The following is a 16,567-nucleotide window of genomic DNA, read 5'->3' on the forward strand; positions in this document are numbered from 1 at the left end:
CCTGTTTCACAGACAGACAGCACATTGTACCCTTCCCCTGGTGAAGCACTGGGAGGTGGGACTGCCCGGAGATGGAAGTTCAGATGACTTAGGGCTGGAAAGGTTTTGGTAGAGACCAAGCGCAGGGGGCTGCCAATGCCGTTGACATGGTCATGTCATGGAGAGCAGCGTGACAGCGTGGGGCTGGCATGCAGGGTTTGGAGACATTCGGCTGCTCTGTGTAGCCACTCACAAAGGTGGAGAGTGGGTGTAAAACCTCCCTCTGTCAAAGGTTTGGCTCTTGCAGATTGAGGTGCTGCTTTACTTTCACCTTTCACCGATGGGGTGGAATGATGGGGGTGTTGGGGTCCCAGGCTGTGACTGGCTTTTTTATATCTGGCAGAGGCTGTGATAACATGGACCACCCTTTGGTGTTGATTATCCTCTGCTTCCTTTCCCTACCCACAAGTGCCAATCTTAGCCTCAGCGTCCGTCCCCTGGAGATAGCAAAGCTGTTTGAGAGAACACCCAAGTACCTTAACTATATCTTTTTTTTCTTTTTTTTGCCAGGTGACTTTTCTGCTGTACCAACCCTCCAACCCGGCTCAGTGAGCAGCTGCACAAATGGCAGTGACTACGAAATGGAGGGAATGATGCAGGAGTCGGGAATGAAGAGACAAGCTGGAGGGTGGGCACCAGGCATGCTTAAGGAAGCAGGAGCATCAGTTCTTCATGAAGTAACACCACAACATAACAGAGTGCAAAAAAAGAAGAAAAAAAATACACAGGGAGGAAAGATCTCACGGAAAGAGTCAAGTCCTTTCTTACACCTGAGATAAGCAGAACAGAATATGAACAGAAAAGTCAGAATATGAGCCTTGTTTGTGGCTGATTTGATGGGTGCTCACAACAGAGCAATGTGCAGACACAAACCAATACCTCTTCATCCCAAGGCTTCAGGACCTTCACAGCAGAGCAGCTGAAGGGAGAACCCTTCTGGTGACTGTTTTCAAAGCAAAAATTCAGCAGCATACGTTTAACTCCCTAAAACTGGTGCTCCTGGAGAAACATGCTCTCGTATGCTATGCCTTGCTACTAAACCCTTGATTTCAAAATATTTACTGTGGCTCTGTTACTAGAGTTGCTTTACAAATCTGAATTTCATTCTAGTCCAACTACTCCATCTAGCGTTTAGTTTTCATAGTTTCACATTGTCCAAAACATCTCTGTATCCTCAATATTGGCAAATCTTGCAATTGCATCAGGTTTCTCAAAGGAGTTGATGCTTTATTTAAAGCTCCAACCTCTGGAGACAAATGGCTACCTGAAAGAGGAGAATGGGGTCATTTTTTGGTTCAGTTGTTTATTTTGAACAGTTCTCAATCTCTGTGTTTTTTTTAGCGGAGCTTGAAATCTTGATGATGTATGCCCTCAAAAGACAGCTAATAAAAATTCTGTGTTAATTTTATGGGACTTCATGATTTCTGAGCTATTTTTTATTGATAGAACCTAACTCCTAACTTGACTGTTTTTTGAAGAACTGGGTTTGAGACTGGGTTCTCACCTAAACTATTTACATTGATCTCTTCTTCCTTTCCTATTTTAAAGCTGGTAGGAATCAGATGAGCTTGATATTAAACATGCCTTTGCTGAATTCACTCCATCATCCATTGCAACTACAAATAACTTGCAACAGCTTGATGCTTCCCTACTTCTCCTCAGATTTATGACCAGCATAGAGGCTGACACACCCTACTTGGACACATCCTGTCATACAACCACATACCTGCTGAAATACTTCTGTGTTGGTAGAGAGGGATAGCAGTTCACCTTGTATTTGTTTCAAAGCAATGTGTTGGTCCGTTTCAAACATACTTTTTAGCCAGCACTAACTATTCAGAACATATCTTGCCTTGAGGATCGAGGGCAGCATTAGGTGTAACACCTAATGAAGGTCACAGAGGCAGAGTATTGCCAGATCCCTTGAAGTTAGCAGAAGTCATTCCAAATTTCTTGCTTTTTTTCACAAAATCTCCACTCTTGAGTGTGAAAGATTTTAGCTTTCATTATTTGAATATCCAAGCTAACTGTATCTCTACTACTACCCATTAGAGAAAAAAGTCTCAAGGTACGTTCTGAGAGCTCAAAAATCAAATTATAACTAAGTCCATTTTGTGTAAGTCATGGTTTTAAAATGACAAAGGTCAACAATACTAAATCAATTTACAACAGAGGCAGTGGTGGACACAGGAGGAGATTGCCCATCTTCCTCCTTGCCTTATTCCACAGTGCTGGATCTCAGTCTTGGCTGCCTTTCAGAGGCTGTGAAGCAGCTCCAGACCCTTCCCCAGGTTATTCCAGTTATGGTGTCCCAATCAAGTGCCTCCAGCACTGCAACTGCTCCACACCACTACAATTAAACCAGCCCGGTGTTACACTTTGTTAGCAGTCTTGCAGAGGCCACTGCCAAAAGAATTTAATTCTACACTCAGAGAGTATAATGGTCTGATCATTGGAAAATAGAAGTTTTCATAGGTACACAGGGAAGCTTTCAGTGGGATGGATACTTTCATTATGGGCTACTGCTTCCCCTGACATTCATACATCCTTCTGATTATACATTACTAAATGCTCCTGTATATGGTTGCTAAAACTAAGTACAGATGTGAAATCCATCTTGTTTTCATGACTGTTGTCATTAAGTAAGTTTGGCTTCATCAGGAGATCCTATATTGTTACCAGATGAAGATCCGTCAACAAGCACTACAGTGCCGCTAATCAACATTCACCAAGAACTTCAATGAAATCTCACAGAAAAAAAAGGATTTGCTTGCACTTTCCAGATACAAAAAGAGGTGATTTCAGGGATTCCTGAAGAAGAACACTTTCAGAAGTAGAAATAGAAACTCAGTGCCTGCTTTTAACAGGAGATATGTGGTGTTAGGAAGTTAACAGTGACACTTTCAGCCAGAAAGGCAAAGGTAGTCATCTGGTTCAGCTTTACTGTCCAAGGGCCTGATTCACAGCTGAAGACTGTGCTTCCCCATCTTCTCCTTCCCATGCATGACATGCATGAATTGCCTTCTTCCTTGCATGACAAGCTCACGGATGCAAAGGGACCTGGAGCTGGGCCCTGCCAGCAAACAGCTCCAGAGGGCAGCCAGCACTGGAGCAGCCCTTGGTAACCATCCCCCGACACTTCTGCTCCAACCCTAGAGTTTGGTATGAGGCATTCAGCACAATCTGACCACAAAACACGCGGTGAAGGACGAACCAAAAAGCATATAGAATCATAGAATAACCGGGTCGGAAGAGACCCACCGGATCATCGAGTCCAACCATTCCTATCAAACAATAAACCATGCCCCTTAGCACCTCGTCCACCCGTGCCTTAAACACCTCCAGGGAAGGTGAATCAACCACCTCCCTGGGCAGCCTGTTCCAGTGCCCAACAACACTTTCTGTGAAAATTTTTTTCCTAATGTCCAGCCTAAATCTCCCCTGGCGGAGCTTGAGGCCATTCCCTCTTGTCCTGTCCCCTGTCACATGGGAGAAGTGACAGTATGTGGTCCTGCACAAGCACTAAGAAAGAGGGCACTCCTCTCTATACTCTTGTTGGTTTACTAGATGAAGGAGTCTTGCTCTCCTGGCTCTGGAAAGAGGAGAAATCAGACTGAGGACATAGATTTGGAGCAGTGACATCAGATGTAATAAATGATTGTAGCTGTTCATGTACATATTATGATGAAAAAGCAAGTCTCCCAGTAGAGGCATGCCTGGCCTGTTCACCTATCACCGCAGACACCTTCAACACACCTCCTGGGCAAAGTAACGGCTCACTTCGGATTTCAAAACAAACCAAAACACTGCAGAGCCAGTACCTTCCTAAGAAACAAAGAAATAACAGACACTTTGGACTTCCTGTTGAATAAAGTAAGCTCCTAAACAGACAAAGAGCACAGTCATCTTTGCTGGCTTTGAAAGTGTAAGGTCTCATTTAGCGTAGCCCATTATTCCCATCCAGTCCTCCTCTGGGAGCAGGAGTACTACTCAGTGCAAACCAACAGGGCTGCTTTTGAGCTAAAGCTTTTCCCACTATAAGTAACGCCACCGATGGCTGGACCTTGTACCAAAGTCCTGCTCTGTATTTGGGAAGGTCATGTCAGTGAGGAGAAGATGGAAGGCTCCTCTTCTCCTTCCTGGAAGGAGTTGATAAAACTTGTAATATATTGCAACCCAATGTTTGCCACATACTACAGCTGACATGTCTTCTACTATGTGTGAATCCATCAGAAAAAGAACTTCAGAGGGGCTTAATGTATTCACAAATTCATATGGAAGAAATTCAATTTAAACCTTTTACATATTGTGATGTTTAGTTCTGGTATTTTTAGAGATGGATTTAACTTTTAATGAACTCTGTTGTTGTTTTAAACCATGATGTCAATATCAACAGTCTTTTATCACTATGGAGAAAAATAAATATTCTAATCAAGTGCAACATTTGGGTTAATCCAAAATGCTCTGCTTTGCTTTTTCAGTTTTGATAAGAAACCAGAAAGATGTCTGTCTTTTCCTGACCTGGATTGGTACTCTAACTTTTTGATGTAACCAGTGAATCAAAAATAGAAATGCAATTCCATAATGACTGTTGTATCTTCCTGATTTTAAGTATGATGTTTTCAGTTATGTCTGATGTTCTGTTTCAGACTAAGATATTTATTTGAGTTTTGACTTCCTAACTATCATCTTCTGTAACAGCTTGAGACAAATAAACACCATATGGTTGCACCAAGCAGTGCCTTAGTGTACAGAAATTTTATATTAAAATTTAAAATTAATTCAAAATGAAGCTGGTGTAGAGACTCTGGTGATGGATTTATGATGTCTCTATGGCCGCCCTCAAGCCTGCAATGAGGGCAGAGGTGTTACCCAAATAGAATCTATAAGGAAGCTGTGTGCACACTAGGATTGAAAAAGGTTATAGACAAACAGGCTTTTAAAGTGCAAAATAATTAGGTTTGACGAGCAGAAAGTGAGAGTCTTTAACACATCCGAATATACACACAGAGACAGCTAGTTTGGAAGCCAAGTGGATTCAGTTTTAAAAATCTGCTTATTCCTGGGTATGATTGAGTTGCTATTGCATTACAGTACATTAGAGTGTGAGTCTAGCCCTGCAGACACTGCCTCTCCACAAGGAAGATGGCAAAGTAGCTACAGAGACAGTGCTGTCAACAGCACAGGGCACCTTGGATACAGAAAAGTCCACAATAAGCAGATTCATGCAGCCAGGCAAGGATTTGCAGAACAGAGTGGATTCAAGAGACGGGGGTCAGAAGAGCTTAGGAGCCTGCTAAGGTCTGGTGTTCAGGGGAATCTTCCTAAGTGCTGCTTATTTCTGTGTGTGACAGTGGGAAAGGACTCTCCTCCCATTCAGTGTAGCTGTTGAACTTTTTCATAGACATGGTCGGAGTTTGCTTTTAGAGATAGAAATTCTTACAACTCAAAAAGATGCGTAGCCTTTCTTTTAAATATGTGCCTGCCTTTCTGAGGCTCCAGCTGCTGTGCCATGAAGACTGCTTGCTGGTTTTGGACATTGGGCATTGACCCAACACTGAAACACATTAGAGAGAATATGAACCAAGAGTAAACATAAGTAAGGTGGATACAATAAAGTACAATTTGGACATAAAGCCAGCAGACTGAGTCTGCTGAGTACATAGAGGAAATTCCTCAGAAAAAAGCTTTCAAGCTACATAGGAAAAACGATATTTGTAATTGTAGCTGCACATGTGTGCACTTGGGATCCAAACAGAAAACAAGAGTTTGGGTCTTTGAGCAAAAAAAACAAATGTGAAAGCACACAGCACTCTGTCAACTGCATAAGCAGCCTTAAGGGATGTTTGAGTAGGACAAACATGAATGTTTCCCTCAAACACATTGGAATTCTCTTAAACGTGGTATCTCCATTACAGGATGTAATTCTGTGCCATGGGTACTCTCTGTAGCCACTGGCCTTGTGCCTTCACCTACCTGGATATGAGGCTTCCCCAGCTTTGGTCCATCCTGGCCCACAATGAGGACTCATCCAGTTCACCTGGGCTGTGTTCAGACACTACTTCCTTCCCTGCGATGTTTACCTCCTGAGTGGGTACGGATTGTGTCTGAACTGGGAAGCAGCCATAGTGCTTGATGAGTCAGAAGTCCTGGACCTGATATCCAGGTGCAGGGCCAGGCTGGAGCGCAGTGCGTCTCCCATTGGATTCTTGCTTCCCATGGAGATCAAGCTGTAGTGGGGGCTCATGAAACTGGCCAAGTTTCACGCCAGCATGGAAGTAGAACGTAAGCAGGGTGTGATCCTTAGAGTAAAATGCTGCTCCTGAATCTGCAGACTGAATAGCCCTCTTATGGTAAGAGAATTTTTTACTCTGGCTCTTAAATCACTGAGAGGATGACTCTGTCCATATACAGACAGATGCATGCTTTACAGAAAGGCAACCTGGCTGCTCATGACATGATGAGGTCTCTCCTTTCTTTAGGTATCTCCTCAATTCCCTGTGTCCCGGTCTGGATCTTGCTTCCATGCTTTCTTCCTGTCTTTAGAGAGGATTTTTTTACAACATTTTCATATTTACAGCTCTCTTAATCCTCCTCCTCCCCGCTTCATGCCCCAGAGTCGATTGGCTAGAGAAAATGCAAAACCCTCAAAGCCAGTGCTGGAGGCACTGTCCCTGAATCACTCCCAAGAGCAAGCTGGGAGGAGTAGAGGGTTGAGCTGTGCTCTCTGCCTGCATTCCCACATGCAAGTGCTTAGAGAGACCCCAGGAGGTTGGGTAGTCCTCAGCCTCAGCAACAAGAAGAAGGGCTCCAAACGTACCATGCATGACCATCAGCACCAGTGGCAGCACAAGATCTGGCCTTCCAAGGGAATCAATAGATGCATTGCTGCATACACTGCAGGAAACAATCTGATTATACTTTGTGGCTTTTGTATTTTCCTTTTTCCTACTTCATGTGGTTGTGTGAGGCAACAATAGCCAGAACAGCCATCCCTCTTGTCTATGCCACCTCTCTGAGACAAACTCATCGGATTTTCCCAGGCTAGCACAAAACTGGTGACAGAAACCCTGGGGACAAGGCAAGGCATCTTCCTGCCTAGAGAAGCCCACCAACAGAGAGTCTGAACCAACTCCTGTAGCTAACCATCTCACAGTTGATTTTATTAAGCAGGGAAGGAGTACAAGAGGGTAAAATCCTCCTGAGGTCTTCCTCCTTGTCCCACCCTTCACCTGTGAATCACCATCTTCCCTGTCTCTGCTGTGGATGTCACTAAGCACAAAGTCTATATCTCTGAGGCACCATGGTTATGGTGCTAGTGGGAAAGGGTGGAGGTTATTTTAGCCACACGTGCATGAGCCTAACCCCACTGTACACAGGACAAAGTCCTTCGCATTGAGCTAGATTCGCCTTAGGGCTGCTCTGGTTTACAGACCCCAGTGCTCATGAATTCATTGATGACAATTCTGAGGAGATGGAGCTGTAAGTCAGGGTTGTACCATTAAATATCTTTCCTCCAGCCACCCACCCAATTTCCCTACTACATTGACAACAGCATGCAAAACTGGTATAAGAGCACCTATGCCAGGTCTCTTGTCAAGCCTTGGTACTGGGGGAGACTGCAAGTTTGCACAGAAAGAACTGGCTACATTGGAATGAGAAACCACCCAGCCAGCAGTGCAGACAACCGTAGCTGAGCCTCATCTCCTCAGTTGCCCTCAGGGTCACTGGTGAAAATCATGACTCAGTCGGTCTAGTTTAGGAACCTGCCTGGGGCAAGAAATGTCACATCCAAGAAATGGCTATTTCTCTCTTTCCTATACTAACTCCCTTGAAAATTGTCCTTTAGAGATGATAGCAATTTGTTCAGTAGGCAGCAACAAATTTAACCCAAGAATATCAACAGCCTCCTTAATTCACAGACATGCATGCCACCAACACACAGACATTTTGCAGGACTGTATTACAATGATTAATTCACAGATCTGAACAAGTTTTGCTGTTGTTAGTATGAATGTCCCTTCATCTTAATGAACCAAATATGTCCTGTAAATCGTAATTATTTTTTCATTTATACTAATACTATACAAACCTTTCATCTCCTAGTCAATTAAGTTTACTAATGGAAAGTATGCAGGCCACAACTTCTTGCAGTATTTTACAGAAAGAGCTGCTTTCGGGCACAACTATTACATGATAATGTTTTAAAAAAAAAAAAAGGAAGCAAAAAATCTAATAAAACAGTGTATTTCCTTGGGAGCACAGAGTACACAGCTCAGTTGCAAGGATTTTGTGGTTTTTTTACACAGCATCCATGACATCTGGGAAATATTTCTACAAGAATAAATAGGCACACAATGTCCTGGAAGGTAAATGGTTCCTTGTTTTCCCAAAAAGCTTTCCAAATCAGTTAGTACAAGTTGCTGTGCCCCTTTGGTATAAACAAAGTGCTGCCATTTTTATGCTGATTTATAGATACCTTATACACCCTCTGTAGAAGTACCACTGGTGGGAAATGGTGGGCTTATTTATATCAGATTTGCTGAGGTGGGCAAGGGCTAAGAGGATGGCACCTGTCTTCAGTAGAAATATTTCATGCAACAAATGTATTATGAGTCACATTGCTCACATGCAGGTTATATTTGCCTCTCTATGCATAGACATACTCAGATATCAATCTCAGGTTAAAGCCTAATTCACTTCTACCTCTTATTCAAACAGTTGCAGTGGAATATTTCCTTCTTAAATAGAGAAAATGTATTTTTCCATCCTCGTTATCAGTTAAAAGTAGAGGTTTTAAGTGAAAAGTTTGAAACAAAATTTTAACTTTAAAAAGGCTACTTCTGCTCCAAGACTTTAACGGGTTTTAATCCCAGAAGAAAAACTGATGTTGCTTTTCCCTATTATGGCAATGAAAGTGAATCACAAACATGACCACAAATACCCTGAGTAAATATTTCTGCAATGCAAAAATGTAAAGATCTGATCAGGTCTCCTGAAGAAAAATATTTACCTCAAATGTACGTAGAACTTTAGCCAATGCCCCAACTTCTTCTTTCAGAGAGAAAATCAAAGAAATCACACCATTTTTATTTGAGGACTCCTCAATGTACATAGATTCCTGAAAGAAAAGAAAAGTAACAAAAAAAATGTTTACATTCAACCTAGGAGTCTGTTTGGCTTTGTTCCATTTCCCTTTTGCATAGCATTAGCAATGTAAATAGGATATAAAACTGCTTTAAGTGGGAATCAAGGCAACTGTTGCTGCTAGAAGTAGAGCAGCTCTCAAACCAGAGCCCGTAGCAGGGAGTGAGGTAGTTACAAAGGACTTGTAAATAGTCTAATATCATCTCTACTGTGCTTCACCTCTCAAGTGTAGCAAGCTCAGGGATGACTGTAAAAATTACTGCACTCATAATGCAAAGATCTTCCCTCAGGCTTTCTTTTCATTACCATTTAGGATTAAGCAGAGCAATGAAGATGAGCTCTATGCAGAGATGCTGGTCACGATCCATGTTTTGCTTGAGCTCTGCTTCTACCTTCCAGGTAGCTGCAGGAAAGGTGGTGTTCACAAGAGGAATGTGCAAGGTTGTTTTAAGACAAAATAACAACAATTAACAGACAGAAAACAAAAAAAGAGGTGGAAATGTTGGAGAAAATATGTAGAACTTCCCCAAGTCCCACAGTGAGTAAAGACTCAGTTAGGACAAGATGTGTTTTCATTTACATTTGTTCCCTTTCTCTTATTGATTTTCTGCTCTGCAAAGTCCAAAAGGCAATTTCCAGTATTCCCAAGCAAGAGGAATGTTTATTTTAATTATTTTCATGGTTCTCATTACCGAAATGTTTAATATGTCTCAGTACATGTGTTTCTTTCCACAAAATTCCTATTAAGTAGGAAAGTGTTATTTCAACACTTGAGAAACAGAAAACTGAGTCCTGGAGTGGGGTCAGATTTTCAAAATAATCTGGGTACATGACATGGCAAGTAAGTGCCTGCTTAGATTTAAAGAATCACTTAATATTTCTGATGTCAGAGTAAATTCAATGCATAACCATCATAAACTTTTTGAAGTCACATTAATGCCTTATTTGTTGGGCATTTTTAAACATCTACTGGCCTTGGGCAAATTGCCCCTGGCTGTTTTTTCAAAGATTGTGCCAGACATCTGCAACACAGATGGGTACTAATGTAACAAGTCCTGGGCTAAAACTTGACCCAGGGTAACAATTCAGTTTTTCTTTATGAAGATCTGTATTTTCAATCAGAACCTGTCCTCATTATAGCTATTGCTTAATTTAACATATAAATCAGAGTATAACTATTCTCAATTCCCAAATATTGTAGTTAGTGAAGAGATTTTGTAGTGGATGAATTAATAATCAAATCCAGCTGCCCAGAAGTCATAAAGTTCTTGGTGGGACTAAATTTTCTGGGGCAGTGTTAAAAGGCCTTCTTTTGTAAAGTAAATAATTGCTAATTCTTCAGAGTGTCTCTGAGACTGCCACTAACCTGAGATTTCATTGCTGGAGATCAGCAAAAGATTATTCCACCTGACTTTATTTTCAGAGATTGAAAATGTTATCCAAATGTTTTCCATCTCTATGGGGAACCTCTAATGGGAACTGTATTAAAAATATTTGGTTTATGCACCAAAAATAATATTGTCACCTGTTCAACTGTGACACTTCTCACAGCATCCCTGTGTCTCTTGGGTCTTCACTCAGTCAGGGTGGGCACCAAGAGGTAAATAAGCTAAGAGTGATGTGGCAGTTGTCTAGTGAAAGCCATTACACCTCAACCAACCAGAAGGGAAAACAACAATGGAAGTCTGTCAAAAGGTAAACCATGGTAAAATGGTCCAGAAATTTTATGATGGTATAATCAAAACTACCACCTGGAATACTGTCAATGCATTGATTCACCCTCTTTCTTTCCCCCACCACAAACAAAATTGATCTTAAGGGTAGAACTGTGCTACACCAGTGTCTGCCTAACGGACCAAGAATTTGATTTTCATGGTCTGCACTGAAACAGTTTTAAAAGCAATACAGTTATATATTTAAAATACTCTGGCCAAGGCATGTGTGAGGCCCAGTTTCTATGCAGGTTGACTTGATTCTGTGTGACAAAGGAAGAATTTGTGGCTATAATGCAAGGTTCAAATCCTTCAAGGTAATTCTGATGTTAATTGTTATCTTTATACCATGAGATCACCCAAAAATGCCTTAAAAACCCTCTTTCCAATACAGATTGATTCTCATTGGTCACTAGCCTTGTCGTGTTGACATCAGTCATTTTCAGTCTACGCTCACTAATTTTCCCACTCCTCTAAATTGATGCATGTTGGTGCTTAAAAGTAACACACATTGCAGTAGGGAGTAGGCACAAATCCTGCAAACAGAATGGTACTTGCTTAATTTCTTGCACATCTGCATATGCACTCAATTCACCGGAAGATCTTCATACAAACATTAGTTTATGCCTGAGTCTGTACACAGAGATGAAAGCTTTTGTTGCAAAGGGTAAGATTAAAATTATTGTTCTCCTGGTACATAGTTCTTACCAGTATGCATGAATACATGCTGAATATACATCAATATATACAGTGGAGGTAATACACACAAGCGTATACATAGGTACTCACATTTACCGTTGTGCTTTTTGTAGTTCCTATGCATAGCTTTAGCTGTTGATGACAGTTCATTCTCAATTCTAATTCTAATTTCTTGGTTTTCAACATATAGAGAGAAATTCCAACTTCAGAGTAGTTCTACTGCTCTGATTATTGTTATGTTTAAGAACATAACAAATTATTTCACTCTCATTGACATATTGCCTATGTGACATGTACGTGTGATTTATAAATGGAGTGTAGAACAAATTAAGCTCTAATTTTCTTCCACCTCCTTTTTTTTTAATTTCAGGAAGTAAAATAAGAATCAGCTGATGAACATGAACATCTATTCCTGGAGTTAGTACAACCTCAAATATAGGTGATATGTAGATGCAAGGATGGATTTACCTGAGTGCAATGCAAAGCAGCATTTTTAGTTTACCACTTCACACACAGATTAATACTGTCTTTCTGACACGTGGCACCATTGGAGGTCAATAACACAGACCTGCCAGTCTTCTAATCCATTTTTTAGCTGGTTAAATAAAGCCTTACAGAGTGAATTCCAATGCTATTAAAGCCAAAGCAATTTTTTTCTTGCAATTTCAATAGGAGAAAAAGTTCACCTCTGTGTCATAAGTTCCAAACTTAGTAAATATACAAAATAGTAGGAAAAAAAGAAAAAAAAGGTGGGGTATATTTCAAAGGAAAGAAGATTCCTAAGCTACTTCTGAAAATGTAACTAGTTTCCAAGTCACTTTTCTTAAGGCATTTAAATGCCCAGCTCACATAGATGTAATTGGGACCAAACAATTATGCATGTGGGAAAAACAGCAAAGTGAGACCCTAGAGAATTGTTGAGGGAGTTCAGCCTCAGCCCACAGAACAGTAGGAAAACAGGCTTCCTTGGCTACTCTGTTCTTAAAAAGGCTTGTCAAGACTGAAGCCCCTTTTTGCACCTCTTCTGCAATTTGTCGCTGGCTTCAGTAGCATTGCATAGGACACACATGCAGAATCTGGTCCTAATAATTAACCATGCTAGACTCAGGTTACATTAGTTGCCCCTGCAGTGATTGTAGAGTGTAACCAAAAGGCATGGGCTTCAGGACTTGCCTGTACTTCCCAAAGAAAAGGGTTCAAAGTAAATCAGTAAATATTTTTAAAAAAGGACATCAGAGTCCCAAAATTTAAAAAATAACTCCACCAGAAAAACACATAAGTTCAGCTGCTTTCCTTCAACAAGACACAACATCCTGCTTTCATCACACACCTTTAAGACCTCTAATTAGCTGCTGGTCTTTTCTGCTTCTTCTCTTTGCCATACATGCAAGGATACAGTTGCAATGTTCTTTTTTCCTTCTCACTGCACTTTTGCGAGCGCAATTTACAACAGGCAAGTATACCAGCTGCCAAAAGGGAGAATGATGGTAACCAGGCACCAAAAAACCATTGAGACAGGTGTGTTGTTTCCTGCCATCTTGGGTCATGCTGCCTCTCAGAGAGCAGTGGAACAAGATTTGCAAGCATGGTGGGGGCAGAAGGGAGGCAGCCACTTTCCCCTGCAAAAAAAAAAGTGGGCACACAGACCCCATCACTTACCTGGAAAGGGTCACCATTCATTTTGCAGTGCTGTGCATCCATGTTGCAGAGGCAGCAATACCCTCGCAGAAAGACCCCTTCAATGCTGCAAGTGAAGCCTTCTGACCTTACTGCAGAGCTCTATGCAAAGGTATTTAAAGTGGAGCAAGCCAAGCAAAGCCATCCCCTTTCCCCCCCTTCCCCAGCTCCCTCCCCCGGACACCATGCCAAGGGGGCGTTCTCCCTACACGCCCCCTCCACCACCCACCCCTGGCACACAGACAAGACACTCCACACCAGCCAGCCCCTGCAAGCCCCTGCACATTGTTGTTGCTATCTGTTCCCAATGTGGGCTAGCAGCATGCTTTGAATTAACAGCCTTCCTCCTCCTGATCAACATCAGCTGCTCTTTTCATTTTTGCACGTCAACACGGCATCTTCAGTTCACCCTCTCCATTCCCAGCGCCGTGTGCATGTTCAGCCTCAGGTGGTTTTCCCACTAGGGCTCACTCCACGTGACCAGAGATCAGATGTTCTCCAGGATCCGCTCTTTGGGTGCCAGACACGAGCCAGGGAGGCCTGTGGCACAGTGTAGCAGCTGAGGGGTTTGTTCTTTAGTAGGGCTTTTTGGGCTGTATCCAAGAGGTCAGAGAGCAGGAGACACTGCCCCATACACCATACATTGGAGAGTGAGAGACAGTGTAAAGGAAGCATGAGACAGGATTAGCTGCATAAACCTCGCACTGGGATATGAGTCTGGACATGAAGAAAGGGAAGAAGGTAAAGGGAAAAATAAAAAAAAAAAAAAGGAGGCAGAGGAGAGTAGGTAAGAGCTAGAGGGAGGAGGATGCAGAAGGACTGCAGAAGATCTATGTGCGCTCATCAGCCAAGGGAGAGCTACAAGGGGAATGGGGTGGGGGCATAAATGATCACAGAAAAGGTTGGTAAAGGACTGGTATAAAAGAGCCCAGATTTACTTTAGAAAGAGTCTCCAAAGGAGTTTAAGGGATACTGGAAAGCAGTAACCCAATACAGAGGGCAGGTGAAAAAAAAAAAAAGAACAACTTGTCAAATATCTATCTTGCTATTTGGAAAGACGAAATCTATGCCAAGGGAAACGGTCAAGTCTCATTGTATTTCTGTGATGAAGATAGATTCTGTGGGATAGAGAAATCATGTCTTTACAGTTATTTCAGCCTTGAGGGAAGCTCTACTGCATGCACTCAGATTGGTGAATAATGACAAACACCATGAACTATTGATATTTACAAAGTCCAGTAGCTACTCAATCTAATCAGTCTTACGGTAGGAAAACTGAGTGGAGCCAGTGTCAGAGGTCTCAGTCTGAAACCATGTTGAACTCCATGACTGTGCAGTCAGAATCCAGTCCACTGAAATTATCAACTGTATAATGTACATCTGCAATAACTCAGTGCTTTGAATATGAGTATGAATACATATGTCTTTCAGAAGAGACGCTTGTTTGTTGTTCTGGTTTGAGCCAAAGCACAATTAGTTTTCTAACTTCAGCTAAGTCTCGTTTAAGTAACTTCATTTTCTGAAAGTTAACTACATGTTTTTCGGACAAGGTTTCTCTCTAGAACTGATAACATGGGCCATTGATATGGCCATTGCTTTTGCTTATTTCTATAGAAACCAAGGCCATCCTCAAGCTGGTGGAATGCTAAAGAGGCAAAAAGGGTCACACCTGCAGGGACGGGTGGACCAGACAGGTGACCCTAAGCTGACCATCAGGGTATTCCATTCCATGTACATCATACTCAGTGTAAAACTGAGGGATCATAAGGGTCACTCTCTCTTCTTTGATGGCCAACATCCAATGAAGACCTCATCTGTCTTTTTGCCCTGATCCTGAATCCACACATTCCTGAATCCAGTTCCTGCTACTGAGTCCAGCCCCAGGCCATTTCCCTGTACCTGCTCTGCAGCATCTGTGGTGATGTAACTGGGGCAGAGGGGAGCAAAATTTTGTATATATGTATACATATTATTATTTTCTTATTAATAGTGTTTTGTTCATTATTATTATTATTTTATTAAAGCTGGTTTAGTTTCAGTTTCCAATACATAAGTATTTTTTTCTGGGGGCGGGAGGAGGGAATTGGGACCACCACAACCACTCTCATTTTAGATGCCAATCAAGCTGGGTTGTGGCTAAACCATGACATTAGTGCATTCTGTGGCTGCCTGTAGAGGTAGAAAGTTACTTTCTGGAGTGATAAGCAAGTCTGTATGGGAATGCAGTAATGGTGTGGTGAGTCAAGGTAGGTGGCCAAATATAATACACACACCACACACTAGGTCCTGCTGACACAGTGGCAGCAGGTAGGGATAGGGAGAAATGGAGCAGTAGGGGAAAGGGAAGTTAAGCTTAGTAGTTGCCAGCAATGTAAAAACTACTGGGTTTTAACTGCTCAGTCAGTAAGTTCACTACAGTAGGCAGTATTCTGAGTCCTGTGTTTGTGCTGCCCCAGGCTCAGTCCTACCCATGGCAGGGACATTGAAGGCCACATTGGGAAAAAAAAAAGAAAAACAGGGAGACGAGGACAGTGACAACCCTGATTAAAGCAGTCCCTGTGCAGGGCAGGACAGCCTCCAGCAACTAGTCTTGTTTGCTTTCCACACACACCATGCCTTGCTACCTTGTGTATTTTCCCACTAGATTTAAAAAGACTTAAATGTATGTTCTAAGGCTGCCCAAAATAGCTGTGGCATCCGAAGTCATAAACTATTTCTTCTGTCATTTGTTTGTGCCTTCATTTTTCTTTCTTTTTTCCTCCTTTTACTAGCCCTTGATCAATCTTTTTCATTTCTCTGTGACTTTCATTCCTTTTCTCCTTTCTTCCATTCCTTTTCTTATGCATTACACTGTACTCTCTCTACCCTGTCAGTAATGGCAAGGCAAACTGAAATCCTGGATACGCAAAACACCAATTGTGCCAAATCCTAATAAATATCAATTTTGAATCCTCCTACCCCCTGCTTTTTCAGTTTATATTGCAAGCTTATATCTTATTCTTACTGCTACGTAATCATCGTAATATCAACAGTGTATTGCCACCAGTTCACTGTTTGATTAGCCTGGATGGCCAGAAGTTGCCTGGTAGCAAAAGGCACTGGTTGGGGAAGCAGTGTTGCTTCTTGCCAGGAGGAATTCTCAGTTTCTCTGGTTCTGAAGCTAAGGGGAATAGGGGAGGGGTAGGTGGGTGACCAGAGCCATTACAGTATGAACACACAATTGCATCAGTACTGGTTACCTTGGACCGTTTCAGAGTCCAAATCACCTAAGCTTCCCTGTCCTCTTTGAAGTA

General features: G+C 42.0%; 1 protein-coding gene across 1 annotated transcript in view; it reads right to left on the reverse strand.

Annotated features, from left to right (window-relative positions):
- PAH (phenylalanine hydroxylase) overlaps positions 1 to 13,396 on the reverse strand; it is a 38,937-nt gene extending 25,541 nt beyond the window's left edge. The window contains exons 1-2 of the mRNA XM_069859473.1: positions 13,257 to 13,396; positions 9,053 to 9,160 (exon numbers count right to left, since the gene is read on the reverse strand). Of these exons, the coding sequence (XP_069715574.1) occupies positions 9,053 to 9,160; positions 13,257 to 13,298 (150 nt within the window). The 5' untranslated portion in view covers positions 13,299 to 13,396. The remainder of the gene's footprint in view (positions 1 to 9,052; positions 9,161 to 13,256) is intronic.
- Positions 13,397 to 16,567: the final 3,171 nt, after the last annotated feature.

This window comes from Phaenicophaeus curvirostris, chromosome 1, assembly GCF_032191515.1.
Source record: "Phaenicophaeus curvirostris isolate KB17595 chromosome 1, BPBGC_Pcur_1.0, whole genome shotgun sequence".
Lineage (NCBI taxonomy): Eukaryota > Metazoa > Chordata > Aves > Cuculiformes > Cuculidae > Phaenicophaeus > Phaenicophaeus curvirostris.